General features: G+C 57.7%; 12 protein-coding genes across 12 annotated transcripts; 6 read left to right on the forward strand and 6 right to left on the reverse strand.

Moving 5' to 3' along the window:
• Positions 1-1,154: 1,154 nt before the first annotated feature.
• Positions 1,155-4,367, forward strand: PSEUBRA_001440 (Growth-arrest-specific protein 2 domain protein; the record flags this gene model as incomplete). The annotated part of the gene is made up of 1 exon (XM_059464617.1): positions 1,155-4,367. One exon carries the CDS (start codon positions 1,155-1,157, stop codon positions 4,365-4,367), a length of 3,213 nt encoding a protein of 1,070 aa, XP_059320821.1.
• Positions 4,368-4,525: 158 nt separating this feature from the next.
• PSEUBRA_001441 (Ribosomal protein L27) lies at positions 4,526-5,233 on the reverse strand (the record flags this gene model as incomplete). The annotated part of the gene is made up of 1 exon (XM_016434702.1): positions 4,526-5,233. One exon carries the CDS (start codon positions 5,231-5,233, stop codon positions 4,526-4,528), a length of 708 nt encoding a protein of 235 aa, XP_016293734.1.
• A 515-nt stretch (positions 5,234-5,748) lies between these two features.
• PSEUBRA_001442 (Mitochondrial inner membrane translocase subunit Tim17/Tim22/Tim23/peroxisomal protein PMP24) lies at positions 5,749-6,513 on the forward strand (the record flags this gene model as incomplete). The annotated part of the gene is made up of 1 exon (XM_016434689.1): positions 5,749-6,513. The coding sequence occupies one exon, from the start codon at positions 5,749-5,751 to the stop codon at positions 6,511-6,513; it is 765 nt and encodes a 254-aa protein (XP_016293735.1).
• A 262-nt stretch (positions 6,514-6,775) lies between these two features.
• Positions 6,776-10,102, reverse strand: PSEUBRA_001443 (uncharacterized protein; the record flags this gene model as incomplete). Its single annotated transcript, XM_016434706.2, has 1 exon — positions 6,776-10,102. One exon carries the CDS (start codon positions 10,100-10,102, stop codon positions 6,776-6,778), a length of 3,327 nt encoding a protein of 1,108 aa, XP_016293736.2.
• Positions 10,103-10,802: 700 nt separating this feature from the next.
• PSEUBRA_001444 (PHF5-like protein) lies at positions 10,803-11,228 on the forward strand (the record flags this gene model as incomplete). Its single annotated transcript, XM_059464654.1, has 2 exons — positions 10,803-11,131; positions 11,213-11,228. The coding sequence occupies 2 exons, from the start codon at positions 10,803-10,805 to the stop codon at positions 11,226-11,228; spliced, it is 345 nt and encodes a 114-aa protein (XP_059320822.1).
• Positions 11,229-11,393: 165 nt separating this feature from the next.
• On the reverse strand, positions 11,394-13,847 carry PSEUBRA_001445 (protein of unknown function DUF3361; the record flags this gene model as incomplete). Its single annotated transcript, XM_016434705.1, has 1 exon — positions 11,394-13,847. The coding sequence occupies one exon, from the start codon at positions 13,845-13,847 to the stop codon at positions 11,394-11,396; it is 2,454 nt and encodes an 817-aa protein (XP_016293738.1).
• A 440-nt stretch (positions 13,848-14,287) lies between these two features.
• PSEUBRA_001446 (Ubiquinone biosynthesis protein Coq4) lies at positions 14,288-15,465 on the reverse strand (the record flags this gene model as incomplete). Its single annotated transcript, XM_059464660.1, has 2 exons — positions 14,288-15,084; positions 15,156-15,465. 2 exons carry the CDS (start codon positions 15,463-15,465, stop codon positions 14,288-14,290), a joined length of 1,107 nt encoding a protein of 368 aa, XP_059320823.1.
• Positions 15,466-15,774: 309 nt separating this feature from the next.
• On the forward strand, positions 15,775-17,640 carry PSEUBRA_001447 (uncharacterized protein; the record flags this gene model as incomplete). The annotated part of the gene is made up of 1 exon (XM_016434696.2): positions 15,775-17,640. One exon carries the CDS (start codon positions 15,775-15,777, stop codon positions 17,638-17,640), a length of 1,866 nt encoding a protein of 621 aa, XP_016293740.2.
• A 99-nt stretch (positions 17,641-17,739) lies between these two features.
• Positions 17,740-19,152, reverse strand: PSEUBRA_001448 (Fumarate lyase, N-terminal; the record flags this gene model as incomplete). Its single annotated transcript, XM_016434710.1, has 1 exon — positions 17,740-19,152. One exon carries the CDS (start codon positions 19,150-19,152, stop codon positions 17,740-17,742), a length of 1,413 nt encoding a protein of 470 aa, XP_016293741.1.
• A 625-nt stretch (positions 19,153-19,777) lies between these two features.
• Positions 19,778-21,379, reverse strand: PSEUBRA_001449 (Amidase; the record flags this gene model as incomplete). Its single annotated transcript, XM_016434711.2, has 1 exon — positions 19,778-21,379. One exon carries the CDS (start codon positions 21,377-21,379, stop codon positions 19,778-19,780), a length of 1,602 nt encoding a protein of 533 aa, XP_016293742.2.
• A 1,627-nt stretch (positions 21,380-23,006) lies between these two features.
• Positions 23,007-24,135, forward strand: PSEUBRA_001450 (Tropomyosin; the record flags this gene model as incomplete). Its single annotated transcript, XM_059464621.1, has 4 exons — positions 23,007-23,009; positions 23,481-23,495; positions 23,585-23,889; positions 23,973-24,135. The coding sequence occupies 4 exons, from the start codon at positions 23,007-23,009 to the stop codon at positions 24,133-24,135; spliced, it is 486 nt and encodes a 161-aa protein (XP_059320824.1).
• A 596-nt stretch (positions 24,136-24,731) lies between these two features.
• Positions 24,732-26,807, forward strand: PSEUBRA_001451 (Kinesin, motor domain protein; the record flags this gene model as incomplete). Its single annotated transcript, XM_016434693.1, has 1 exon — positions 24,732-26,807. One exon carries the CDS (start codon positions 24,732-24,734, stop codon positions 26,805-26,807), a length of 2,076 nt encoding a protein of 691 aa, XP_016293744.1.
• Between the last annotated feature and the right edge of the window lie 42 nt (positions 26,808-26,849).

The following is a 26,849-nucleotide window of genomic DNA, read 5'->3' on the forward strand; positions in this document are numbered from 1 at the left end:
TCCTCACACCATCTGCAGCCTTATCAATTAGTAGTTTCAACATCTGACCTTGAAACTTTGACGGCCTGGAAAATTACGTTAATTGTTAAACTTTAACACCAAATGTAACTCAAATGGTAGCAAATGGACCCAATGAAGTTCCCAGATAGTCAAAGTTGCATATTTGTTTTGACCTCTGACCAGACAGTCATATAACCCCAACCCCTAACCCCTAACCCTGACCTCGGCGTGCATTGCTGTGCCCCTGCCAAAGTCAAGAGTCGAGCTTCAAGACGGCTATCAGGCATGCGTCCCCTTACAACAGCCTTCTTCCAAGCTGGCTCTTGGGGAGCAATTTGTCATCAACATGTGTCTCTGCCTTGTCAAAAGAGTGTGCAAGTCTCATCAAAGCTGAGATTGAGCGGGCTTTGGGCAGCAGAGATCCTCAATTATTGCAAGAGTCTCTGCATTGTTGGGACGCCAGGCGTGTGGATCTCATTAGTAAGAGACCACGGATCATGAATTTGAGCACGAGAAGTCTGGCGTACACGATTGCGCTTTCTGTACTGGTAGGTAGCCTTTACCGCCTGGCTTGCGACTGGCTTGTCAAGAAGAACTCAACCACCTTGCGTGGCAAGTACGTACCACTAGCAACAGCATAGAAGATACCATCAATTCATTGACAAGACCGTTCTGATGAACATGCGTATAGTGAATGTGCAGACATGGCGTACAAAGGGAAGGAAAGCGCGGTTTGAATGCAAGCGTTACGAGAAAATGGAGGGCGGCAGAGGGCAGAAGGCCCCACACGAGGCGCCAAGCGAGGCGCGTTTGTGCTTCGGAACGCGGACCAACACTGACACCAACACCTTGCTCGACCTCAGGGTTGCACAGACGCCTTTGTTGCTACCCTCCTTCCTACATGCTGCTTCAATGGCATTGCTCCATCCGCGCGATCGCTGCATCCACCACCTTCCTTCATTCCAACGCTGATCTCGCTATCCTGTCGGTCTTCTCTAGACCAACACGCCCCGACAGCAACAACACGTCTTACGGAACAGTGTCGTGTCGTGCCCGCGCCGCTTTCGACATGAAGAGCGCCAACCTTTGCATTTGAACATCGCCGCCATACATGCACAGGATTTGCCTGTCCACTTGACTCAACGCAACACAGCATGCTCGTCCCGATGCAAGCCAACGAACAGTCGCGTACTCCTATCAAGAGTCTGGACTCGCCTGCTGCCAAAATCCCGACGCCCGGATCGCCTGCCATTGGACGACGTGCTGGTCATGTTCGATCCACTTCGATCCTAAGCTCGAGCAGCAGCGTATCGATCCCCTCACGGTCTACATCAGCCATGATGAGCCCAGCTCTCGTTCCAGCGCGTCGTTCTTCAATTGTAGACTCGCCACAAGCAGCTCGAGCCCGGCCAGGCTTGCCACTGTCTCCTTCCGACCTCGCTGACACCATCGCTTCACTCACTCTGGGCGATGCCCCAGTCTCTTCAGCATATACACTCTCGCTCAAACCCGGCACTCAACCCTTCCAGCTGAGCTCGGATCCAGAGGACCGCCACACGGATGTACGAACGCCGCAACCACCAAGTGGCTTTATCCCCACCCAATCGCCCGGGCTCGACAATTCGCCGTCTGGCGCACTCGCAGCACCTTCGACCGAGTCAGGACTCCGTCAGGCTGACCTTGTCGAGATGGGTGAGGAGATTGGCGACGCCCACGACGCTATACAGATCATTCAGAGCCACATCTTCTCGATCCAGGAGCAGCGACACGGTATCCGATCTGTTCACGACGGCGCCAAGAAAGAGACTTCGTCCGACGATTCAACACTTGGAGGCGTGGATCTGTCGCTCATGCAGCTCGACGAACAGCTGGAAGCCCTGTCCCGCACCATGCAGCAGCTCGAAGTGCGCTTCAGCGAGCTTCGAGACCCTTCTGTAGACTCGGCTCAGATGGAAGCCGGCGACACTTCCATCATCGACAAGGAGATGGCCGATTGGCAGGGACGTGCTCGACGGAACAGCATCACGAGTTTTGACAGCCTCGGCAGCCTCGACGACATGGCGTTGCCAGGCTTTGCTCCGGCTCTTACGCCGCGCGCCTTGCAAGCGAAGTACGACGCCCTCTGCACCGAGTGGACATCGATACAAGAGGAAGTGGAAGCGTTGAAGAAGGAGCTAGCCGACGACAAGTATCTGGACGTCTTCCGCTCGGTAAGCGTACAGGCCGAAGGCATGATGGACAGCCTAGACAAGGCCGTCTCGCTGTGCAACATCTTTGTCCAGCAGATCCAGCGTGACCATTTGGCCGGAAAGCTCCAACGAGCAGCTGCAGTAGAAGATGATCTCGAAGACAGCTACGACGTTCAAGCCAAGTACGACGAGCTTGTCGCACTGACAAAGACGTTTGGCGTCAAGAGATCGTACTATCTGCCGGCATGCCAACAGGTATTTAACAGCCTCGAGAAGGGTTGCAAGGAAAGGCAGACTGCCAACGGCACCGTCCTTCGCCGCCTCTCTGACCTGCGCTCGCGCTGGCGATCTCTACGCGATGAGCTTGCCAAGACGGAAAGAGATCTCAAGAGAATGGACGCTCTTTTCCGCCGCGTCCGTTCGGACAGCAGCGGCTCATCTGCGGCTCTTGACCTGCCAAGCCCAGCGGCATCTGTGGCAAGTCTCCCATCGCTTCCAACCAAACTGCGAACCAGCGCCTCGATGCAGTCTGGACTCGGTCTCGGCACGCCCACTCGTTCATCCGCCGGTTCGTATCGCACAACGCCTCCTTCGTCGTCATCGTCGTCGTCGCGCGTAGCGAGTGGGCCAAGCCGCTTGTCGAGCACCTCCTCGATGACCTCGCATTTGTCCAACACACCACCTGCAGCCACTACACCGCAACGATCCAGACGCATCTCGGGAACTGCAGAGTCGCTTGGCATGCAGCACAAATCCGTCTCGACGCCATCTAGAGCGGCTGTGACAAGGCAGCTGGAAGTTCCACGTTCGAGACCAGGCGCTGCCAGCAGACTTCTCAGCGATTCGTTGTCTCCTTCCGCAGCGGACAGCCCGATTCGCAACCGTGCTACGTCGATGGCCAATGCGGCCACGGGAGCTGTAGAAAAGGGTGTCCTGGGCAGATCGCCGGCGGGAAGGCCCATGTCGATTGTGGGCAGTCGCGGCGGCGCTGGCAATCGCGATGTGTCGGGTACGCCGGTTCGCGCGCCTCCGTCAAGCTTCAAGCCGTCGTGGCACGACCTTGAAACGCCTGGGGCCAACCGAACTCGAACTGCGCAGCCGCAGTCGATGCCGCGATCGCAGTCACAAGTCGTATGGCCATCCAAGGGTTCTTCATCCGCAGCTGGGCAGGATCCGGACGGCTCGATCGAGTACCTCAAGTTCAGTGCGGACTCTTCGCCGGCTCGACCGTCGTCCTCTGCGGGCCAATTCTACCGTCCTCCTTCGGCGCAGGGCAGCGTGGGGGACGCCAAGTCGCGCAAGCGAGACTCGCTGATCCCGCGTCTCTCTGTGCATAGTTCAGACGTCAGTAAGACGCCAAGTCGGCCAGGCTCGGCGCTGTCGCAAGCGTCATCATCTACGCCGATGCGCTACATGGGTGCGTCGAGGTTGAACTTGCAGACGCCGGAGCCTGCAATTGTGGCAAGGGCACAAAGACTCAGCATGTACGCGCGTGCACCGTCGACAGGTATGGCGGGCGGCACTGCCAACACGCCAAGCAAGCGCGCGAGCAAGCCGCCGCCCACACGACGAAGCGCGGCGCTGGTGTCGGGTCGTGCTACGCCCCTGTCCGCAGCCGCGCTGGCCTCGTTGCCGTCAGCTGATCCAAACTCGTCCCTGAGAAGGTCTAGCGTTGTCAATATGCGATCGCTCACCAACGGTCGAACCACCCCTACGTTCAGCGATAACGGATCGGTGGGTGGCATGTCAACGGGCACGTGGTACGGCCCTGGCCGAGGCGCTCGGGGTGTCTCGGGTGCAGGATCGAGGATCGGCTCTGGCTCAGTGGCGGGTAGTAACTACGGCGCAACCGGGCCCATCGAGCAGTACCGCGCCAACCCGAACGATACGCTGGACGTCGAGGTGGCCGCGATCTGCAACGGACTTGGCGTGGCTCTGGAGCGCATCGACGCGCCGCTGCCTCGTGGCGTGAGGCTGGAGGAAGGACCGGGAAAAGACAACAGAGCGCAGTACGAGATCGGTGGACGGGCGATGATGTGCCGCCTGCTCGAGCTGCATCGGCCAGCCGGAGGCGCTGGTGCAAGAGCCGGGACGAAGGCCAAGAAGATCTTGGTCAGGGTCGGCGGAGGATGGCAAGACTTGGAACAATGGCTTCTGGCTCGGCTCAGCTCGGTCTAGAGGAGTCGTAGCTGCAACGAGAATTCCTCTCTCCTTGGGATCGCGAGAGTGTGGGCCAATTTGTGAGCATGAGCTTCTGAGCAGGACGATGATTGCGGTGATAGTACAAGTACATATGTGTGGGAATCTGTGTAAGGGGCGAGAAGAGCGCTCACTCCTTATGCAGCGACTGAGATGGGTGCAGACTCGTCGATGACACCAGCCTGTTGATGAATCTTGAGCTGGTCGATCTGGTGCTGAAGCGAGTTGAGATCGATCTTGTCGAATCTCCTCTCGCGTGGTGTACCAGGGGGAAGAGGAAACTTGGTGTCTGGGTCAGGAGAGACGGCGATGTATCTGCGCTGCGGCTTTTTCGAGGACGGATGGGGAGTCGTCGTAAGCTCTTTTGCTTGGAAGGTGGTGGGCGAGAGCTTCTTGATGGGGAGCTTGATGCCAGATGGCGACGTTGCTGCGCTGAATGCAGGCGCAGAGGCAGGAGTAGCATCGGCGTAGTAGAAGTGCACGTAGCCTGGAGCAGTAGCAAAGATGGTGTGATCCTTGCCGATGGCAGCATTGGGTCCAGGATGCCACGAGGTGCCGCGCTGACGGAAGATGATTTGACCAGGGTAGACGATCTGGCCAGTCTGCTTCTTGTAGCCGAGACGTTTACCGGGCGAGTTGCGGTTGTTCTTGGTCGAACCACCACCACGCTTGGTCGAGTTACGGGTTTGAATGGAGCCTCCGAAAGCGAAAGCGGGCAAGACGGAAGTCGAGGCAGCTAGGCTGGTGGACGCGATAGCAAGCGAGGCAGGTGCCTGAGACGATGGTGCCCGCGCTGCTGCGGCGAGCGTCGCGCGCCTCAGCAGAGAGGCTGATCCGATGAGCATCGTGACAGGAAGGACCAAGGGGCGGTGATGATCGTGATGATGGAGGCCTGATGATATTGACGATGCAGAAAGAAGAAGCTGCTTCAGGTCGCTTCTCTCAAGCGGCTGCTCGCAGGCCAAAATCCGCTCCATCACGTGTAGGAGCAGAATAATGCTGACTAAGGCTTTGCACGGAAAAAGTTGCGATTTCAGAAGAAAGTGAGCTGCAGTTGCACCTTTTTGGTCGGTTCGGAACGCGGCGGAAGGCAAAGAAAAGTTGGAAACTTGGCTGGGAGGATGAGGACTCTGACAAGAGATTCCGCAGTTGCGTGTCAGTCTCGTCAGAGATGCTCAGCAAAGGCAAAGCATGCGTTTTTGATTGCCATTTCTCCACACCCAACTTGCGACCACATCTTCCCTTTCATCATCATCACTCTGGATCCTGTCGACACGAGCAAGCTTCGTCTTTCCAGACTGCGACGGCGCTCATCTTTCAACACTGCTTGTCGATCACCTCATAGGGCTAATTCGCTATCATGTTCTGGCCATTCTCTTCTAGCAAATCGGCGGATGCCTCGTCCTCCTCCTCATCCGCACAGCCCGCCTTCGAAGCTGTAGCGCCCGCACCTGTGGATGCCACCGTCAACAAGCCTGCTGCATCAGATAGCCCCGCCGACTACCTTCGCAGCCACGCTTTCCAGCAACCATCTTCGCCAACACCTTCGACATCCGGCTCTGGCGCCGAATACGTACCTAACGCAGCTTCGCTCCTCGGCGACCGTTCACTCGACCTTGGCTCCCTCGGGCCGCTCGCCGGCCTCGGCAAGGATGACCTTGAATACCTTGACCTGACCGACAGCGCGCCGTCGAGCATGGAAGGCGCACGAACAGCCGTCCCATCACGAGGCTGGTCCGACGATCTCTGCTACGGCACCGGCACAACGTACCTCTCTGGCCTCGCTCTTGGTGGTCTTCTCGGTGCGAGAGAAGGCTTTTTCCGTCCGCTTGGTGTCGACAATGCTACGTTCCGATTGCGACTCAACGCTGTGCTCAACCAGGTCACCCGCCGAGGCTCCTTCTTTGGCAACTCAGCCGGTGTCATTGCGCTGATCTACAACTTGGTCGATGCATCGATCGACGGTATCAGGGGCAAGCACGACATCTTCGGTGCTGTGGCGGCAGGCGGTGTCTCGGGCGCCATGTTCAAGTGCACCGCTGGCGTGAGGCCAATGGCAATCGCAAGTGGCATCATGATGGCCGCCGCGGCTACCTGGACCACTGCTAAGAGCGCTATTCTCTAGACGACTCATCGAAAGTCCGCTTCCTGACCTTCACGACATTGGCAACCATCCTGCACCTTCGATTGTACCGACAAAAGAGGGTCTCGACCCTCACACACACACCACTCTGCTCTGTAGACTCCCGGCCGCACGGCCTCGTTCCCGCTTCCTCAGCCACTACGCAGATCCGCAATGTACACTATTTTTTCGAGCCATGCTCACATCTCACATCCATCCCAGTCTGTGCTTTTGACATAGTCATGGTATATTTCAGCAACACTGGTTAGGTGACAATCTTGTCGATGAGCGTCTGCCAGAAGGCCGGGTCGAAATTCTGCTGTCCCGCCTGCTGCTGGGCTTGGCCTTCGTCCGATTGGGTTCCTGATGCCGGTGCGCCTGAGGCGAAGAAGTTTCCGCCGAAGGAGGTCGATGCGTTGTCGGGGAGCGGCATTTTGGGGTTGAGTCGAGCGTTGTGTGCTTGAGCCCCCGGGGCGGCGCTGTTCTGCTGCTGCTGCTGCTGCTGCCAGGGGCCGGCGTTGCTGTTGATGGGTGCGTGCGGGATGAGGTCGGCCAGCGAGGAATTGGGATCCGCGTAACTGGAAGAGAGTGGGGCCGATTGCGATGTCCATCCGCTCATGACTGCGCCAGGAGTGAGAGCACCCACGGGCCTCGAAGTGGGTCCGATGGCGCTGGGCGTATTCGGAGCAAAGCCACCGATGGATGGTCCGCCGAGCCCGTTGAAGCCTCCACCGAGACCCTGGCCCACGGACATGGTCGAGGCGCCAGGCCCGTTGCTGACAGAGTTGAAGACGCCTCCGAGACTGCCAAGCGAGTCCAGGCCAAGGCTGACACCACCACCGCCAAGGCTGTTGGCGCCGTTGTAGGCCGCGTCGTACGATGGCATGGTGGCGGCTGCCCATTCGGCCTGGTACCACGCATCAAAGAACTGCTGGGCGTCTTCACCACCGCCGTTGGCAACTGCTGCTACGTTCGGCGTTGAGGAAGCGGAAGTGAGCGAGTCGCCTGCGGCGTTACCTCTGACTACGGCAGGCAGTGAGGTGGTGGGGCTGTCAGAGCTGCTTGTTGAAGAACTCGCCACTACTGCGTTGGGCAGGCCGCGCTGATTGTACGTCCAGTCGCCCGAGGCTGATCGAGAGGCAGATCCTGTAGCAGCCATTCGAGAGGCGACAGAATGACCCAAAGTGGCATTCTGACGTGGTGAGAAGGTCGATTGCTCGGAGTGGTTCGCGGCCGGAGGCGTCGGACGTGATCTTGCAGGGTCGGGACTGTTCTCTGCGCCCGTGCCGGATCGTGTTGGCGTCCCGAGACCAAGCAACAGATGAGCATCCGACTTTTCGTCGCCATGATCTGCGCCAATGTCTCGACTGCGCTTGGTAGACTTGCCCTCGCGGTCATTGGTGTCGCCGCGATGCCCGGTGTCTGTCGACCTGCCTCGTTTTGGACCTCGAGAAGCGCCATGAACTGATGTCGTGCCGGGCTTCGAGGGTCCACTCGCCTTTTCTGCCTGCTCGATCCTCGAAAGGAAGATGCTGATGACATTGGCTTCGCGATCTCGCATCTCGTCGCGTTGACTCGCAGGTCTCTGCTTGTAGTTGTTGATGTAGTGTTCTAGATGCCCTTTCAGCCTGGGCGCATCGGGCGCGTTTGGGTCCATCAGAAGCACCACTCCGACAACGAGCAACGAATGAAAGTACTTGTAGGTACCAATCTGCACGCGATAGAGGAGCACGGGCTCGCCATCAAACTTGACGTTCTTGAGACTGTTGACAAAGTCGCTGCGCATCTCGAGGTCGTGCAGAGCAGCGTTGAGACTTGCCTCACGGCAGGGCAAGAACTTGGCACCATTCGGTCCACCAGATCGGAGCAAGTACGGTCGGTGGAGTGCGATCCTCACGGAGTTGATCTCGGTGTGAAGAAGGAAACGGTGAACATTGAGGAAACCGTAGGTGTCGTCGAGCGATTTGTCGCACTCGACGCCGTCCTTGGTGAGTCGGGCACGGAAGTAGAAGGGGAGGTTGTCTTGGAGCTCGCGCATGTCTTTGTCGAGAGCAAGCACGTCGCTGACATGGACGGGATGCTGCAGATTCTGGAACGTCGCGAGAATGCGACCTTCGAGCTCGGCGATGCGCTGGCGGAAGACAGTATAGCTGTAGGCTGTGGGTGGCTCCACGCCCTCCGGCATCCTTGGTGGATGCTTGGGTGCAGGGAAGATGTCTTCGTCCATGACGCCGCTGGGCACCTGTGTATCGCAGACGCGATCATCGATGACGGCGGGACGGCCCGTGTTGAGAGCGAGAGCTCTGTCCAGGAAGTAGACGGCAGCCCATACGCGGCGGCGAGCTTCAGTCTCGGCGGGAGAGAGACCGAGTCTGGTGCCATCTCGATGAAGACCGATACTGAAAGCTGCTCGCACTGCCGAGGAGCCGAGGGTGTATGCTTCGCCGATTCGGCGATCGAGCAAGAGGAAGCGGCAAGAAGCCAGCCAAGCGACAATCTGGTCGACGTCCTCTCGACCCATGATGGAGCTCATAAGCAGCGCTCTGCGTCCCGCATAGTGGTAGCGTCTGGCGGCCTTGAGTCGGTCCCGTGGTCCCTCGGTAAAAAGGTGATGCTGTACTGAAAGCATAGCAATGGCACATACATTGCAGAGCAGTGCAAAGATGTTGATATTCTGGGCGTTGATCTTGGGACCTGAGTTCCAAAAGGCTTCAAAGGACTTGCGAAGGCTCTGCTGGGGCAGGGGCTGACGCATCCAGTTGATGTCGTTGAAAAAGTGGTCGATGAGAACGCTACAATGAGCACGAGTGCTGAATGCGCCAAGGAGGTCCGGGGTGGGTGCGGTGGGGCAGCCATATTCGGGCATGACAACGTCCAAGTCGGAAGGTCCTTCTAGGGTCCTGATGGGCAGGTTGAGCGGTGTCGACTTGGTGGAGCTGCCAGGAAGATCGTCGAGGATAGAGCTGATGCGCATGTCCATGGATCCGCCATTGTAGAAGCCAGTTTTGGGACTGTAGCGACCGTCGGTTTCGAGCTCGTCGATCTCGTCGTCGTCTTCGTTCCTGGATCGACCGGGCAGGTGCTCGGGCGATGTGGTCATACCACTGGACCATGCAGCCCTGGATGATACGCTGCGACGATTGCTCGAGTCATTGCGAGGGGCGATTGGGCGGCTTCCGGGAGCGACATTGCTCTGCGAGTGGTGGGACGGAGGAAGATTAGCAGAAGCGATGTGCTGGACCTGCTGGACGAGCTTAGGGAGGTAATCCTCGAGTATTCTCTCGACTCGACTGAGTCTGGAAGCGACGTCGTTGGTCTCCTCTCCTGGCTGGAAAGTCTTGCATCGCTCTGGAATCTTTCTAGCTATGCAGTGCTGGCAGGGCGTTTCGCGATTGCATTTCTGCTTACGTCGGTAGCATTCGGTGCATGCGAAGTGGACACGGTTGCGCTTGCCTGTGCCGCGAGAATACGACTTTGGATCATCGGATGGTGAGTCATGATCGTGAGCTTCCGGAGTGTCGGCTGCGTTGGAGGGAGGTCCTTCGCTGTGACGCGAGTGGGCGTCTCCGGTGTGCTGTCGACTCTTCTTCATGGCAGCTTGTTTTTAGCCGGGAGCTTAGCAGGAACGAGACTGGAGCAATCAGCAAGGTGCATCCATGGCTTGACTGGATTGAGAACCTCGAGGGAGGTCGGTAAGTGCGGTGTGATGAATGAGCTGAGCGTGGGAACAGAATGGTGGGATGGGAAGGCGTGGGTGTGAAACATGCGAAGGCCGAAGAAGAGCGCAAAGCTCAGTCGGCAAGTCCGACCACCGACGGCAATGCTTCCTCTCGCTTGCTCGCTCGCTCTGTGCCGGCAGGTCGGTTGATTCGGATGGACGGCTTTTCCGACTTTTTCTCGCTTGGTCTGACGCCACATCGCAGCTCGTTAAGCGCGACGCTTTTCAAGAGAGTCACACACAAGCCCCTTTCCCCGGACAAGCCAACTTTAAGCTGTCAGTCACAGCCAAAAGCGGACCTATCGGCCATCTCAGAGCGACAAAGTGTGCATCGTTTGCTCCCACCGGCGGGTCAGCTAGGAACATGAAAGTCATGCGAGGTGAGCAATTGCAGGCGGCAACAATGGATGCCAACTTCATGTTTGGGGTAAGGGTCCTGCAAACTGAAAGCTGAGCCAGAACTCGGATTTCGGAATGGTCGCTGAGCAGAAGCTACGAGGATGACGAGTGGTGCGCATTCAACCCTTCCCACCGCAACACTACCATCTTGTCCGACACCCATTCGACTCACAGCATGTCGAAACACCACCCAGATCTCATGCTGTGCCGCAAACTGCCCGGCATTGCCATTGGTAGGCTCTGCGAGAAGGACGACGGCAAATGCCCCATCTGCGACTCGTACGTTCGTCCAGCAACCCTGGTCCGCATCTGCGAAGAGTGCAACTTTGGCTCTTCGGGCGGCAAATGCATCATCTGCGGTGGCCAAGGTGTATCCGACGCATACTACTGTGCTGAATGTACACGTCTTGAGAAAGATCGGGACGGATGTCCCAAGGTGGTCAATCTCGGTGCGAGCCGAACCGATTTGGCATATCTTCGCAAGGCTAGAAACCAACAGCAACAGTGAGTGTCTCTCCCGAGCATGTATTCATTATCCGAGGTTCGACGTGCTGACCGTTCTGATCCTCACCGTCATCTTCACAGATTCCAAAGAGGCTAGCCACCTCACATTGGCTTCCCCAACTCCCGACCCAACCCTGCATCTGTATTTGTACCGTCTCTTGCAATTCATTTCAAGGCATCACAGCATCGCACACCAACTTTGTCTTGCGAAGAGTACGTCTAACTTGCATTACGAAAGATCAAGGCTCTGCACCTATACCGACTACAGTTCGGCAAAGAAGAACTCCGTCGTCGACGGCAGCGCAGGCGGCTGCACGCTCGCCGGCAGCTCAATCTGCTCTCCTGTAAGATCAAGCAGCTTGACCTTGATTCCAATCTCCGTGAGCGTTTGGATCAAGTCGGCCGTCTCACGCGTGCTGATCACGCCACCTTCGCCACGCAGCATGTTGAGCCCGTCGGTCCATTCCGAGAACTGACTCGCGTTGAGCGCTTGCATCTCGGCCAGGCTGGCTTCGGGCGACTGGAGCAGGCTGATCACCAGGTCGCCGCCTGCCTTTGCCCCACCTGCAGCAGTCGTCTCGCCAGCACCGCCATTCTGCGAGACCTCAGTGACCAGGCTGAGGTCAATGCGCTCCGGCAGATCGTCCAGGCCGCCACGGATCGGGAAGCGCTCTGATGAGTCGCAGTAGTAGAGGAACTTCTTGTTGGGAGCCAGCCGGTAGAATCGCCACGGCTTGGTCTTGGCCGATGCGCCATTTGCTGCGCTGCGAGTGGCTGGTACAGCAGTATCGACGGTGCTCGTCGATTTCCTGTGCTGCTTGCTGCCATTGCTGATCGCACTGACGTTCGACACCGTAGCATTGCGGAACCACGCACCCTCGAGCAAGCATCGAATGCGCTGCTGACGCACAAACTCGTAGCTCTCCCTGTAGATTCGTCCGCGCAGATTGCGGATCGACGCCTTGGAGCTGTGGTCCTCGTCCACTTCGAGCTCCTTCATCTGTCGATCCCGCACGGTGCGGTATTCGGAATGCAAGAACGCGTCCTCGACTTCGGCCCATGTGCGACTCGTCTCATCTTGCTGGCCCAGTGCCTCGTCCACTTGGCTGCGCACCAGAGCCGACACGCGCGAAAAGTCGGAGGCAGCCGCTCCCGACTCGTTCCACATGCGCAGGAAGAAGCGCAGCGCCAGATGATGCACCTTGGAGAAAGACAGCAGGTAGGGTAGGTACGTGGTCGAAGTCGCGTACGAGCCAGATTCGATGGCCCAGTGATCGGCGAGGATGGAAGTGACTTCAATCGAGGCTCGCGCAAACATGCAGCGTCGCTCCTCGGGTCGGTTGATCTGCTCCTGAATGATCTTCGAGTAGAGGTCTGGATCAGAACGGACGAACGACTCGAGACACGACAGACCTAGCCAGCCCGTACGTCCAAACTCCTTGGCAGCGGACTCGGACGCAAATCCGATGCGTCGCCATTTGTGTCGAGTCGTGGTGCCCGACGAGGTTCTTGGCCCATTCTTGGGCGGACTGTTCTGCACTGCGGCAGGATTGGGCACCACAACATCGCTGATCCTGGCCTGCAGCCAAACGTAGGACAACGCGTGAGCATGTCGCTTGTCGGTGGGAGTGACGACTGTGCGCATACGGCGGTGTGCTGCTCGGATGACGTTGCTCTGATACTCGAGAATGGACGAGGCCAGCTCATCTCCTCGACTTGAGTCCATCAGCCAGGCTACAGCTTTGGAGGCGTGCAGCTTTTCGAGTTCCGACGTGAAGCTCTCGAACAAGTCGTCCGAGACGTTGCGCAGAAGGCTGTTGATCAGACTCAAGCTGTATAGCTTGAGCGTCGTGTCTGAGCTGCCAAGACGGTTGACCAGGGTTTGCAGGAAGAGCCGTTCGCGCTGGATCTCGGTGTAGATGAAGTCGAAGCCGTAGCGATAGACGGCAGGAGCGGACGAAGCTGCGGCATCGCGACCATCCGTAACCACACGGCCCGTCTTGGGCGAGTCTTGCGGACCAGAGACGACGAGCTTCTTGAGAATGGCGGTGGCAGGTCGACAGACGTTGATGCGCTCCTGAGCCACCAGCAACCCCACCACTTTGGCGACAAAGGTGTTGTCGATGATCTCCCATCCATACTCGAAGCCTTCCATGAGGTTTTGACAGCTGGTCAGGGCATATGCCAATGTGTTTCCTGACGAATGGTTGCGAATGACATTCAGGAGCTCCTTGACGCCTCCTCGGGCGACGAATTCGTCTGTGAAAGGCGTCTCTCGGATGAGCCTCTGCAGCGTGTAAGTGGCCATCTTGAGAACCCTGTCGTCGCGTGAGCTGAGCTTATCCACCATGTCGACCGCCTCGATGGTGGGAGACGAGCACAATTTGAAGTTTGCGCCGGCTTCGATCTTTTTGGCCATATTGGCATCGTCAATGAGCTCATCGTCGTCGTCGTCTCTGAGAGCGAACAGCGCTGGTGGCTCTTGTACTCCGAGATGAGCATTGGCGCAGAGCTGACGGATGACGTCCTGCACGGGCAAGCTTGGGTCAATCAGAGCCTTGATGGTGGACTGGCCATAGGTGACGAGGTTGATGCGATTGGCCGTGGCCGGCGACGGTGGTGGGACGGCTGAAGAGTCGAAGTGGCTCTGCTTGGCTGATGGTGAAGCCAGACCTGACAGCCTAGCGCGGCTGGGACCGGGTTCCGCGCCAGACATGTTGAATGGTCCGCGCTACGATACAAACAATGGGAGTAGTGGTGGCGTTGAGTTGAAGCGAGGCGGTGCTGATGGTGTCAGTGAATCGATGGAGGAGACGAGAGATGGAGGATTGGGTCAGTGCGGATGTTGAGTTTGCATTTCCAACGCAGCGGGGCGAGGGCGTCTCGGAGAGCACGCGGGCGGGCGGGCGTTGGATATTTGGGCGTACAATTTCAACATGGCAGTCGACTTGTCTCACTTGTCGCCTTGTGCATGACTCTAGCGATTGCCCACGATTGGCTCTCAGACTTGCTCGTTGAGGATGGTCACAGACAAAGGAGTACTGCCTGACAGGAAATGCATCAGTGCATTGTAATGGTAGCATTGAGGATGTCGAAAGGCCAACCAGGCGCTTCTGTCATGACATCTGCGGCCGCAATCGTCCGGAGAGGGCACCTCTAAGACGTCGAGCTTGAAGAAGGAACGGCGTGGGCTTGTTGCTGTTGCTGCTTCGCCTTCTCATGTTGCAAGATCTTGGAAGGCCATCCGCGCCTCTTTCCACCCTTTTTGGCCCGGCCTGCAAACTTGGCAACGTGAATCGGTGGTTGAGTGATTCCCAGCTCGTGACGCATTTCTTCAATGTTCTTCTCCCAGCATCGCTCCCATTCGATCGAGATGAGTGGCACCGAGGTCCTACCGACTTCCATCGCCCAGGGAACTAATGTTTGGAGCGCCGACAGATCAGCTGATGATGGCAGGTTCTGTGATGCATCAGCCTGACCAAGCGCTCTTGATATGAGCTGCGACGGCTTCGGCAGCGAAGAAAGATTTGACGCAAGAATGCGGAGTGTGCCACCAACGGCTGCGAAGCCGGCGACAGGCATTTGCATTTGCGCCATCTCGAAGTATTTGACGACCGTCTCGCCGAGCTGCGTGACGGGCATACGCAGCAGCAGGTGGTAGAAGTCGTGCGATTCCCGGTAGCGTTGGATGAGATACTTTTGCTCCGATGTTGGCATGTAGTCGGCTTCTGCCCTTCCATCGGGACCCACACCGTTCTCCTTGAGCCACTCAACCCATTCTCTCCCGAATGTGCCGCGCTCGAGGCTGGCAAGGTACTCGACGTCGACCGTCTCCGAGTTGACAGACGGTCGCTCGATGAGCAATCTGCGTCCTGATTCTGTCGAGCGCATTGACTCGAGTAGGTGTGCGAGTGATGGTCCTGAGGATGTCTGTGTCAGCATTGACAGCAGATCTGCAGGCGGAAAGGATTCCAATGTCAGTTTTGCCCTTCGAGGTTGTGATGCGAGAGATGGCTGAGCTTACCTCCACGAGACGGATTGTTGAGTAGACCGAGCGCACTGCCGGTCGTCAGCAGAGCTCGACCCAGCAGAGAGGTTGCGATGTGCTCCACTTGGTCGATGCGTCCATCGCTGCGGGTGGTGTTGCTGTTGGTTCCATCCTTCGAGCGGCGAGGCGCCGTAGGAGAGAGCGTTCCGAAATTACTCGAAGCTGGCGACCCTGGCTTGACAAGACGAGCAACTGGACGAGATGGCAGCCTCAGCATCGATGTGCTCGCGCCTCGACACCTCGAACCAACGGCAATGAGCTGCTTGAGGAAGAGGTCGGGCAACATCTTGATTCGGCAATGATGCTCTGACCACAAAGCCGATGATGGCGATACGATGGCATCTCTTCCATCAATTCGGGATGAGAAATTGCTCCACTTTGCCCAGCAAAAGCTTATTTTCTCGTGGCCGGAACGCGGAACATGGAGCGTCGGCAAAGAAGCGCTTTGATCTTCCAACCACGCACAGACTGACAGATGCACGCTCCCCTTTCAGCCTGATGCATCCTTGCGGAACCACACGGGCCCTTTGCATCGACCATGCGACGAGCATAGACCTCCAATACGGGCCACACTAGACGTCACGTCGACAACATCATGGTTGGACTCCTGCCGTCCTCGCAAAGGCGGTCCCGGCGGTCACAACACCACATCGGTCGGTCTCTTCTCCTCGCTTCTCTCGTCTTGGGGACAGCATCTGCTCAGCAGCCTATCACTGAGGGAGATGCAGTAGCGATGTCGGGAGAGCAATCCTCGCTCTTTCGCATCTTTGCCTACGCCGGCTTGGTATGGTATTGCTTGATATGGTCCGTCTGCCTCCTCGGCCTGAGCCTAACACGTCGATTCGCACGCTCCGAGTCGCCAAGATCTCCGCTCTCCCCGCCGCGGTCTTCAGCCATTCTCACAAATCAGTCGGACAATTCGGGCAGTCTCGACTCGCTCCTGCATCGACAGCAGCAACATCATGATCAACATGCGGAATCTGTGCCGGGCGTGTCGATCTTGCGGCCACTCAGCGGACTCGACAGCAATCTCTACTCCAACCTGTCGTCCTCCTTCACCCAAGACTATCCTACCTCGCGCTATGAAGTCATCCTATCGCTCCGAAATGCCTCTTCTGCAGAGTCCCAGAAAGTCCTCAATGTCGCTCAGATGGTTGTGGCTGCTCATCCGAACGTCGACGCGCGCATCATCATCGGCGACCAAATCGCAGGGGTCAATCCCAAGATCAACAATCTGGTCCGCTCCTATGCTGCAGCCAAGTACGACATTGTCTGGGTCGTAGACAGTCAAGTCTGGTCTCCTTCTGGTGCACTCGCGCGTGCCGTCGACGACCTTTGCATTGAGCCGGCAAAACGACCGAGTCCATCCCCCAGCTGGTTGCCACGCAAGCCGCACGGCGGGCGGGTGGGTCTCGTTCATCACGTTCCCTTCGCAGTCCTCCCAAGCACTTCATGGGGGTCGAGGATCGAGCGAGTCTTTCTTTCAACGACACATGCCAAGATGTACCTTGCTCTTAACGCCCTTACGATCGATTCGTGCGTCATGGGCAAGAGCAACATGTACCGCAAGTCGGATCTCGCCTGCGTTCCCGATTCGTTCTTCAAGGTCTCTGACAGTGGCAGTCAGGGCGAGGAAGGTGCAATTGGCAGCTTTGCATTTTCGCATCAGTCTCAATCTGCGACACCAACCAGCGTCAGCATGTCAAAGTCGCCATCCCATCAAAGAGGTCAAGCGGGCTCGGATCAAGAAGAACTTTCCAACGATCAAGTCAAGAACCTCTCGCGACCATTGGCTCGATTCTCGATCTATCTCGCCGAGGACAACATGCTTGCACAGTCGCTGTGGGATCCACCGCTCAGCCTATCGCACACGCTGTCCTCGTCTGATCTTGCCTACACATCAGTGGGCGACATTCGCACGCTCGCCGACTACACGCGTCGACGGATGCGCTGGATCCGCGTGCGCAAGTACATGGTGCTCGCACCGACCTTACTTGAGCCGCTGACCGAATCGATCCTTTCAGGTCTGGTTGGCTGGCTTGCCTTTTCGACGCTGCTGCTGCCAATCCTCTCACCCTCTGCTGGTGCTGCACCGATGTGGATCCGACTGCTGTTCTTCTGCGTCCACTGCGGTGCATGGTTCACGGTCGACTATACGGTGTTTCAGCGGCTGTCGGTGGCGCACGAGTTTCTGTCGTGCAATCCGGGCGTGGATCACGCGGACAGCATGAGCGTCGTCGAGTTTGCTGCTGCGTGGGCGATGCGCGAAGCTCTGGCGCTGCCTATTTGGGCGTGGGCCATTCTGGGCAGCACCGTCTCGTGGCGCAACAAGACCTACCGCATTCTTCGCGGTGGGCGCGCGGCCGTCGTTTCGAGTGGCTCGAAGGCGGGCTCGAAACGCTCAAAGACCACTTCTCACAATGAGGATCTGGATCCTCTCTTACATTCAGATCGTCAGTAGCAAGGGACACATGCACAATGGCACATCATCAATCAAGTCATGAGTTTGGCCAAAGGCGTATTGCTTCCGAGTCCTAGTCAGGGTGAAATGAGACTATGTCTAGGCAGACGAAGCATTGAGCATCTTCTCCAACGTATCGCACTGCTCGAGGACCGCGCGCTTGGAAGTGCCACCTTTCGCATCGCGGCGCTCGACGCTCTGCTCGAACGACCAGACCTGCATCACATCGTCCTCGAACTTGTCCGAAAGCGATCGCAGGTCCTGCATCGTCAGCTGGGACAGCAAACATCCCTTCTGCTCCGACAATCGCACCGCGCTACCCGAAATGTGATGCGTCTCACGGAACGGGATGCCCTTCCTGACCAAATACTCTGCGAGATCCGTCGCAAGCATGTCCGGGGTCAACGCGGCCTTCATCTTCTCCGGGAAGATGTTGAGGGTCGACAGCACGCCGGTGGCGATCTGAATGCCGTTCTTGGTCGTATCGACCGCATCGAACAGCGGCTCCTTGTCCTCCTGCAGATCCTTGTTGTACGTCGACGGGATACCCTTCAATGACATCATGAAACCGGACATCTGACCAAAGATGCGACCAGATTTGCCGCGGAGCAGCTCGAGACTGTCCGGGTTCTTCTTCTGCGGCATGATCGACGAACCTGTGGAGTAGGCATCGGAGAGCTGCATGAAGCCAAACTCAGAGGTGGAGTAGATGATAAAGTCCTCAGCCATCTTGCTGAGGTGGACGGCGGTGAGACTGGCCCACATGAGGTACTCGACGACGAAGTCGCGATCGGAGACGCTGTTCATCGAGTTGGGGCCGACGGTCTGGAAACCGAGGTCGGCGGCGATGGCGTCGCGATCGAGGCCGGCGAAGGGGTTGCCTGCCAGCGGACCCGAGCCGAGCGGGAGGACCGAGATGCGGGGCATGAGGTCGCGCAATCGAGCGAGATCCGAGGCGAAGTAGGTGGCATGCGAAAGAAGCAGGTGCGACCATCGGATTGGCTGGGCTCGCTGCAGATGCGTGTATCCGGGCATCAGCGCATCGACCTCTTCCCTACCACGAGCAATCATGACCTGGATCAGATCCTTGAGATAACCCTCGATGGCCTTGACCTCGTCCATGAGCCAGAGGCGCATGTCTGTGGCGACCTGATCGTTCCTGGACCTGCCCGTGTGGAGCTTGCCGCCGACGCTGCCGATGAGCTCAGTCAATCGGCGCTCGTTGGCGGTGTGAATGTCTTCGTCGTCCGACTGGATTTTGAAGGTGCCATCCTTCCACTCCTGACCGACCTTTTCGAGGCCGGCGACGATCTCGTCCTTCTCCTGCTCGTTTAGCACGCCCGTCTTGACGAGAGCGCGTGCGTAGGCTTGCGAACCTCGGATGTCCTGCGCGTGCATGCGCTTGTCGTAGGAGAGCGACTCGTTGTAGGCAAAGAGGAGGGGGTCGTTCTTGCCTGTGAAGCGACCGCCCCAGAGCTTGCGCTTGGTAAAGTCGTCGGATGAAGATGCCATGTTGGAGGTGTATGGACGTGACGCAGACGACTGGGTGATAGTGTGAGAGAAAGAAAGTGAAGATTGGCTACGAATCTAAAAGCAAAGTTGATGGTCCGTGTTATCTGCCCCGCTGCGTTATCAAGTGGCCGTTTCTTCTCAGAGTCGAGAAGAAAAGACAAAATTGCCGACAGATGACTCCTCTCGAATTTTGCCTTTGTGTTAAACCTCGCGTCAATCATTCGCACGGAAAGAAGCGCAACGAAAAGCGACCCTGTCCACGCAAGTCTGCCTCCGTTCCGTGTGTGAGGGCCGCTTGCAGCCTCATTCTGCTCGAGCAATGAAGTACTGTCGTTCGACAGAAGAGGCTTTCGACAGATGCTCGGGCGCACGATGGCGCAGCTAGAGCAGTAAGGTGTTAGGTGCAACTCAGGAGCTGTCGCAATGAACGGCGAGGACGGAGTCAGGGACGTGCTCAAGACGCTGCTCGCCGACTTCGAGCTCAAAGCGGGTCCGGCGGGCTCCAGGTCGGTTAAGGAGCTGAGTAGACATGCGCTGGTGCGCGCCGACAGTAAGATGTGATGATGTGCTGGCGAATGTAGCTGCTGCATTTGTGTGTATCGTTCGTCGCAAATGGAATGTTGTGCTATGCCTCGAGCAGTGATTGCAACTGCTTGGCTACGTGCAGGAGCAGCTTATCGCACCCCCACTGAGAGACGAGCGTCACACCTGCCGGCCAGCCGTCATCGTGAGCGACGCCTGCTGGCACTGATATCGCTGGTAACCCCGCCAGACTGGCAGGAACGGTGAGGATGTCCTGGACATACTCGCCAAGGCCACCCTCACCCTCCTGCATCGCTGCTGCTAGTGTTGGCGCCGTGTCCACCGCCGAAGGATGCACAATCACATCAACTCCTTGTCCCTTTTCCTTCTCCTCCTTTCTTGACGGATTGGCAATGCGCAGCACCGAAGCGAAATCCTCCTGGACCTGCGCCCGAATGCGCGAAGCCTGCAGGAAGAAGTTGTCAAACGCATCGGCGGTTAGCGCAAACGTGCCGAGCAAGATACGCTTGCGGACTTCGTCGCCGAATCCTGCTGTCCGTGTCGCTGCGTATGCGTGGTGCCCTGCTACAGGTGGCTTGTGGAAGCCGTACTGTACACCGTCGTAGCGCGCCAGGTTGCTGCTCGCTTCGGCGCTTGAAATGATGTAGTATGCGCTAAGGGCGGAGCGTGTGCTCGGCAGGCTGATGGATGAGATCTCTGCACCGAGCGCTTCGAGTGCCGATACGGCTGAGCGGAACGGCGGAAGGACGCGCGAATGCAGCTCTTCGGGAAAGTACTCTTTCGGTATCCCAACGCGGAGACCTTTGAGAGGCTGAGAGGAGGAGTTGAGTGAGCTGAGGACGCTTTGCGAGGTGGTTGCGGCTTTCATTCGGGCATCCTCGCTGGCGCTGGTCGGATCTCTCGAGTCGTGCTGCGCAAGAGCATCATGAACAGCTTCAACGTCCTCCACCGTCCTCGCCAGTACACCGACCGTGTCCAAGCTGTCCGCGTACGAGACCAGCCCCCACCGGCTGATCAAGCCATAGCTGGGCTTGAACCCAACTACACCGCAGTACGCAGCGGGCAGCCTTACACTCCCTCCCGTATCGCTGCCGAGGGCAAATTTCGCTAGACCAGCTCGTACGGCCGCAGCAGAACCACCTGAGCTCCCACCGGCCACTCTCTCGACTTCCAAATCCCATGCTTGTCCTTCGTTCGATGTCGTCGGCGATGCAGGGTTGCGAACAGACCCATGAATCGAATGCGTGTTGGTAGACCCCATCCCAAATTCGTCGCAGTTGGTAATGTGTCGTATGTCTGCGCCGGCTTTGCGGAGAAGTGAGACGGAAGCGGCGTCAAAGGTCGGCGTGAAGTTCTCCAGCATCGCGCTGGAGCATGTTGTGGGGGTGTTTCGGACGCAGAAGTTGGCCTTGACCGCTGCCGTCCACCCTGTCAGTGGTCCTTCCATAGTCTTGCCTGATGTTGGCTTTGAACATGGCAGTGTCGCGACGATGGCGTTGTAGGGGTCGAAGGGTCCATCCTGGAAGCTCTTGGTGCCCTTGCGGGCAGTCGGGGAGGTTGCGAACGTGCGGCTTGCTGCTCTGACGCAGCAGCTGCCGGCACAGCGTCGGAGCTGAGCGGTACTGCTGGTACCTACGCTGAGGCAGCGCCGTCTCAAATGGGCTACGGCAGCAGCAGGAGCCATGCTTGCGTGCTGCAGGGGTGATGGTCGTTGAAGGGCATCAGGTTGGAAGACAGCAAACGTCGCAAAAAGTTGGACCCTGAAGTCAGAAAGATCCGTGGAGGTTCGTGGTGAAATTCGTACGAGAGTTCCAGAACGCTCTCGAGGCTTGTTCGACTGTGTCAACGATCATCGGATATTGCACAGGTGTGTGCCTGTCTGGTCCGGCATGAACTCCCTGTTGAGGGAGCCTTGGAGCATACCTTTGTGCGGTGCTGATGGGGAACGAATGCCTGCACACGTTGAGGAGTCGCTTTGATCAGGAAATGCAAAAGTCACCCAAAAAATTGGGATATAAAAAGAGGTGCCAGAAATGCTCGGAAGTTGAAGACGTTGATCAAGACGCTCAATTCAAGATCCCATGGCTTGGAACAGCAACGCACACAAAGCGACCTTGACCTACGGACACGGGCCTTGGTATGATCTGCGAGGCCTTGCCTATGGGTCTAATTTTGCACGTCACTGTCTGCCCTTTTGTGAAACCGACTCCGATCTCAAGTTCATGACCACGACGATCAGTGTCAAGGTGGGGATCGAGCGAAACACATACAGGAGCAGTCATGAGAATCGAGACTGTCAGGGCTAGTTGTAACTGTCTCGATATGGTCGTCGCGTGGGCACAGGCAAGGCTCGCAGGCCAACATCCTTGGTGAATGAAAGGTAACAACTGACGGAGTGCAAGGATCAACGCAGCTTGTCTCGCTGGACAATGACAGCACGGTCTGATATGAGGAGCTTGCCAGCTACCATCAAAGTGACAGCCGCCGAGCTCCCCAACAGCTGACTTCTTCAGAGCCTCACGTTTGGGAAGCAATGAAGAACGCAGACCGCAGAGCGAAACTGGCCTTTGTGTTGTCGCACAAGGAGAATTGTCTTCCTCGGCATGAAGATCATCGTAGTGGGAGAGGGCCTTGCTTGAGAAACAACAAGTGACGGCCGTTGCCACCACCAGTCGACTGGCGTCACGATCTTGTTGGCTCAAGTATGGCGACGCGCTGAGTCAGGCTTACAGTAAGTGTGCTGCGCTGCGAGCGCTCAAGAAACGTCGAGAAAGGGGCTCAAATTTAGACTCAGCGCCGTCTCAGAAAGAGGCTCTCTCGAGCTTCGTGTTGGACTCTGGGAACAACACGCGGAAGAGCAAGCGAGACCGACACGCGCAGCCTTCAGCTCTCTCTGGAAATAATTTGGCGGCCCCTGAGCGCGATAACGAGCGCGACCCCCTCTTTCCGCCTTGAAATTTCTCACAAAATCACACACACACAAGCACACTGCCTCGCCGAGCGCACGGGCGTGTTGCTCTGCGTGAGAACGGTGTGTGTTGCTCTGCTCCGTCTTGGGCGAGAGTGTGCTGTCAACTGCCGTGCTGTGCTGCGCTGTGCTGTGGAAGCAGTGCGCTTCGGCGCAGCTGCCAAATTCTCGAACTCTGCTTTTGATATCGCTGAGTCGAGACTTGTTACTCTCCCACCCCTATCTATCCTCCTCAACGATCATCTCGACCGACCCCTTTCTTCAAGCTCGGTATATTCAAGTCAACCCGCACATCGATTCACGCGCCTTGCTTTACGATCACCATCTCACAAACTCATACACAATGGTGAGTGGATCGCAACTTCTTCACTAGGCCACACCTTCGCTCTTGTCGAGCCAGCCATCTCGACAGGATCGCTGCGACATCCAAGCTCGGGGGCTCGACGACGAGCTGGAAACACGCTATCAGACAGGCGCAGAGGCTGTGCAGCAGTGCAGCGCTTGAGCGTAGAGCCGGTGGCAGTCAAACATCGAGCCTCATGGCTTGATCAGATTGTATCTTCCGACCTCGCATCTGTCTGTACTTGCCGCATAGCGAGTCCGAGTTTGACGACGATCCTCTCGATGTTGGCGCCGGATCGGCATTGTGGGGCTATGCTGACCTTTTCTGCTTTCTCACACTCTTCTTGCATCGCAACATTTGTCTCGATCTCGCACTCCTGCGCCGGCCGTTCTACCCGCCGCAATCGTCTTGATGTGAATCTGCGACAACCGCGTGTGCTCGCTGCTCTGCTCTCACTTGACGATGTCACAACAGGACCGCATCAAGGAGGTAAGCATCGACATGAACGCCGCCAACCCGCAGCCGCGACGAGACCAACCAGACTCACTCTCTCGTGCTTCCTCTTGGCGCAACGACAGAAACTCAACTCGCTCCGTGTAGAGGCCGACGCGGCGAGCGAGCGTGCCGATGAGCTGGCAGCCAAGAACAAGCAGATGGAGCAGGAGTTGCTCACCAAGGACCAGGAGATTGCGTCGCTGCAGCACAAGCTGAGCGTAGCCGAGGCGGACCTGGACAAGCTCGAGGGCAAGGTGCACGAGCACAAAACGGCGCGCGAAGAGCACGAATCCAACGCTACCAACTCGGAATCGCTGCAGCGCAAGGTCGACGTGCTCGAGAGCGAGCTCGACGCCGCCGAGAAGAACCTCCGCGAGACCACAGACAAGTGAGTAGCGCCACAGAACGGAAGGGACATCCCCCACTTGGCGCGATATACTGACATGACATTTCGCTATTTGACACAAACAGGCTTCGACAGGTCGATGTCAAGGCCGAACACTTTGAACGACAAGTGGCGACCCTCGAGCGCGAGGTGGCACAGTGGGAGAAGAAGTACGAAGAGGCCGAGGAGCGATACCGCACTTCGAAAGCGGAGCTCGACGAGGTGGTGGCACAGATGGAGAGCCTCTAGACGGTTGGCACCTTCGCAGCTGGGGTTCTGTCGGCTTGTCAGTACGATGCAAGGGCTGGATAGTGAAGGCCCGATATACCTTGAAGGTGATTCTCAAGGTGCGAAGGGTGTCGTCTCGTGGGCACAGCACGCAGCGTGTCGCGCTCAGTGGCTCTTGCGGAAACGGCAGCCATGGCTGAAGATCTGTTAGTGACTAGAGCGAATAAAACTGGCCTTGCATTTCAAGCATGATGAGCGGGGATCTCCTTCGACATGAAGGAAGAGCATATGTGCTTCTTGTGAGGGCGAGACAGACTGCTTCGAAAGGCAGAGGAGCGGCAAAGCATTACAGGGCGAGGACGGCACGTGACCGACTGAAATTGAGGCGCGAACCCTATTTGGCGGTGTAGTGAATTTGAAGCGGGGGAATTTCAACGTGATCCGTGTTGGTGTTGGTTTCCTGTGTTTTGCCTGTTTGGGCGATTCTACGCTTCATCATCCTTGACTGCAGAGACTGTGCATGAGCCGCAACCAACACTCGTCGTCGAGGTCGTCGTGACTTCCATCTTCGATCGACCACTCCATCCACCACATCGATCTAACGCCGAACTCACGCCATGTCCAGCATACCTGTACCGCAGACGGTCAAGCGCCAGCGCACTACTGCCACTATGCCTGGTGGAGCTGGCCCGAGCAAGCTGCCTCGCACACCCGCTACAGGTCGCACCATGCCAGCTACACGATCCGTCAGCGCAGCAGATGCTGGTCGATTCGTCCCTTCCCGTCGCACTGCAACCACGACGACCACCGCCGCCTCGATCGGGCTCACATTGCCTCGCGCTCCCATGACCAACACTACCAACCGACCCGGGGCGGCTGCCACAACGCGCTCGGTCAGCGCAGCATCCAAAGTCGCTCCCACTGCTGCGGTCAGGAGAGGCGTCACAAGCGTCACTCGTCTTCGTCCCGGAACCAACGCCGCCAACGCTGCCGCCGCTGCCACTGCTCGGACTAGCAACGGCAGTGCCAACTCGGGCGACGTCGATCCATCGCGCATGGATGCTATGGAATCAAGACTCGCGTCCATGGCCGAGCTGTTCGAGTTAGAGCGCCAAAAGACCGAGGAAAAGTGGTCCAAGGAGCGCACCGATCGTCTGGCCCAAGAAGACAAAGTGCGCCAGCTCGAAGAGGACCTCATCGAGCAGCGCAAAATCGCACAGTCCAAGCAGGATGAGATCAAGCGACGACGCACCATCGCCGACGACGAGCTGCTGCAGCTCACCGCTAAGTTCAATCGCGAAAAGCGGCTACTCGAGTCTGAGCTCGAACAGGAGCGCGAGACGGTAGTGGCGCTCAAGGCGACGTTGAACCAGCAGAGCACGAGTCACCTGACCATGGAGAGCACCAACACGGCGCTACGCTCGCAAGTCCAGCTGCTGCAAGACGAGATTCAGTCCCTCCGGGCCAAGCTCGCGAGCATGGATGAGAACGTGGCTCAGACGAAGGAGGCGAATCTGCATCTGGAGAACGAGCTGCGCGAAGCAGAGTCGCTGCGCCGCAAACTGCATAACGAGGTGCAGGAGCTGCGTGGAAACATTCGTGTCTTCTGTCGTGTCCGCCCGCCGTCGAACAATGATGCTGCTAACGGGACCGAGGCGTTGGCTACGATCCGCTTCCCAAACGAGCGCGAAGCGGCACAGATCGAACTCCTTGCCGCAGGAGAGTCCGCAACAGGAACCGTCACGATGCGAAACCACCTGTTCACGTTCGACCGTGTCTTCCAGCCCACCGCGTCGCAAGCCGACGTGTTCGAGGAGATCGCACACCTCACGCAATCCGTGCTCGACGGATACAACACGTCCATCTTTGCGTACGGTCAGACGGGTTCCGGTAAGACGCACACGCTTGAAGGCGCCCCGGACTCGATCACCAACTTTGGTAGCGATCCAGCTACCGATGCTGGTGCAGGTCTCATCCCGCGTGCAGTGCAGATGCTGTGGTCAACTGCGGAATCGCTTAAGGACAAAGGATGGAAGTACAACTTTGAAGGCAGCATGCTCGAGATCTACTTGGACACCATCAACGACCTGCTGGGCAAGACCGAGGTGGACAAAGCCAAGCACGAGATCAAGCACGACAAGGGTCGCACCACGGTCTCGGACACTGTCGTTGTCCCGCTCGACTCGCCTGCCCAAGTATTTGCTTTGCTCGAGAAAGCGAAACGACGACGACAGGTAGCGGCTACACTGATGAACGAGCGCTCTTCGCGTTCGCATTCGGTCTTCATGCTGCGCGTCCGCGGACAGAACGCGACGACCATGGAGGCGTGCGATGCGGTGCTCTCGCTCGTCGATCTCGCCGGTTCGGAGCGTCTCGCCAACAGCGGCAGCGACAAGGATCCCATTCGACTCAAAGAAGCGCAGAGCATCAACAAATCGCTCTCTTCGCTCGCAGATGTCATCTCGGCCCTGGGCCAGAACAAGACGGGCACCAACCACGTGCCTTACAGAAACTCGACGCTGACGTGGCTGCTCAAGAACAGTTTGGGCGGCAACTCCAAGACGCTCATGCTGCTCGCGCTCAGCCCCATGGCCGCGCATCTCAACGAGAGCCTGTGCTCGTTGCGCTTCGCGACCAAGGTCAACTCGACGACGATCGGCACGGCCAAGGCGGTCAAGTCGATCGGCGCCTAGGTTTGCGCTCAGGACTTTTTACTCTTCGACTTCTCTTTTGCC

Source organism: Kalmanozyma brasiliensis (assembly GCF_000497045.1).
Source record: "Kalmanozyma brasiliensis GHG001 unplaced genomic scaffold PSEUBRA_SCAF14, whole genome shotgun sequence".
NCBI classification, from domain to species: domain Eukaryota; kingdom Fungi; phylum Basidiomycota; class Ustilaginomycetes; order Ustilaginales; genus Kalmanozyma; species Kalmanozyma brasiliensis.